The sequence below is a fragment of the Triticum dicoccoides genome, chromosome 4B, assembly GCF_002162155.2.
Source record: "Triticum dicoccoides isolate Atlit2015 ecotype Zavitan chromosome 4B, WEW_v2.0, whole genome shotgun sequence".
NCBI classification, from domain to species: Eukaryota; Viridiplantae; Streptophyta; class Magnoliopsida; order Poales; family Poaceae; genus Triticum; species Triticum dicoccoides.
This window is the reverse complement of record NC_041387.1, coordinates 670,008,172-670,009,698: the sequence shown is the minus strand read 5'-3', so window position 1 is coordinate 670,009,698 and position 1,527 is coordinate 670,008,172. Positions and strand designations below refer to the sequence as shown.

Genomic DNA, 1,527 nt, shown 5'->3' with positions numbered 1-1,527 from the left:
CAAGGACCGAGAGGTAAATGGAATATCGTGACGACATGCTGGCACTATTGGGTAGGTAGTGGATAAGAAGAAGAAGAAGAATATGAACATGTAACTAATGTTAACCACCAATGGTGTGTTATTCGTGGTGACATGGAATAGATCGCTTGTATTGTAAAGTGCACACCAATATTTCTTATGTAATGCAGTAGTTATTCGTTCGAAATCTCAAGAAGAAATTGCTCCCATGTGTTTGTGCCTATATATTATACTAAAAGATGCATATTTCACTCATTGGCACCCACCGGAGGCACAAAAAGAAAGGAGGCAAAACAAAAAAAGCAGCGGTTATCAGAAGCCGCCTCCCTCGCAGGGAAACGTACTCTGTAATAATACCGCCTTCGTCGCGGCGGAGGCGTGAGGCTGGGCCGAGTCGTTGTTGTAGTCCGCCGTCTCGACCCGCCCCCGCCCAGCAGCCCTCGTCTCGTCTCCAGATCCAAATCCTCCAAATCGAGATCACCCACCCACCGGCGATCCATCCATGGAGCTGGAGGCGCCGTCGCCGGCGAGGTACCTGCTGGGCGCGGCGATCATGATGGCCGGCGTCGTGCTCCCGCTCGCCTACATGATCTTCCGCAGCAAGCGCTCCTCCTCCTCCTCCGCCGCCTCCGTCTCCTCCATCGCCTCCGCCGCCCCCTCCTCCTCCTTCTCCAAGCAGACGTAGGTGTGCTCTGCCTACCCATCCCCGCTCCAGCGAACCCCCCCTCCTCCGCCGTCGCTCTGAAAGATCCGCGCTTTGCTGACTCGGTTCCGCTCTCTGTCTGCTTGCCTGCAGGAACAAGGGCCTCTTCTGATGGCCCGCGCGCTCGCGTTCCGTCTGGCGCTGTTCTAGCTGCTAGCGCTACCTCCATCCATTCTAGGAGTACAAGAAAAGAGAGGAGATCCCATCTGTATCCGCGGTCGGTCTCTGATGCGGTAGCACAAGTAGTAAATTCAGTTGTGTGAATCTGTATCCGTAGTGTGTCTTGTCTCTAATCAGTTAAGCAATTTTTTGGTGATGAATTGGAATGAAATGAAAGGGGAACAAACTGGTGTGTGCTGCTGCTCAGTCCATGAGTTTATTCTTCTTGTTTTTTGTCAATACCTGTAGTACAACTTTGATTGATACCATTGTGAGCATGATCCTGGGGATGCGACCCTGAACAGTCAGCTAGCTTGTTGCCACAGCTGATCCTGATGAAAGTAGCATTGTTGTTGTTGCATGGTGGATAAATCGCAAATGTGTTCTAGCTTACAATTTGAATCTATGGTTAGACAGAATCAAGAAGAATCCACTGATTGGCTAGTTTGTAACCTACCTAATCTCGATTGTAGTTTGCTCACTGAATGCCGCCTTTTTTTTTTAACTTGGATGGCAGTAATTACCATGTTTTGGTATTGCCCTCTCATCTCTTAGGTACACAAATTGTCCTTTCTGACACGTCCGTGTGCTGGGTAGGCGATGGTCCTTGGCATTTTGCTGTAGATGATATACTGCCATGGTTAATT

The 1,527-nt window shown here is 49.8% G+C and overlaps 1 protein-coding gene across 2 annotated transcripts; it reads left to right on the top strand.

The window, feature by feature from the left end:
- Positions 1 to 400: 400 nt before the first annotated feature.
- On the top strand, positions 401 to 1,188 carry LOC119294284. Of its 2 annotated transcripts, none has more exons than XM_037572495.1 (2): positions 401 to 705; positions 815 to 1,188. In XM_037572495.1, exon 1 carries the CDS (start codon positions 521 to 523, stop codon positions 701 to 703), a length of 183 nt encoding a protein of 60 aa, XP_037428392.1. In that variant the 5' UTR covers positions 401 to 520; the 3' UTR covers positions 704 to 705; positions 815 to 1,188. The 2 variants fall into 2 exon arrangements, with proteins under 2 accessions (XP_037428392.1, XP_037428391.1); XM_037572494.1 differs by having other exon boundaries at positions 403 to 699.
- Positions 1,189 to 1,527: the final 339 nt, after the last annotated feature.

Coding starts and splice junctions, on each gene's coding strand:
- LOC119294284 (XM_037572494.1), top strand. CDS start 521: ATGGAGCTGGAGGCGCCGTCGCCGGCGAGGTACCTGCTGGGCGCGGCG.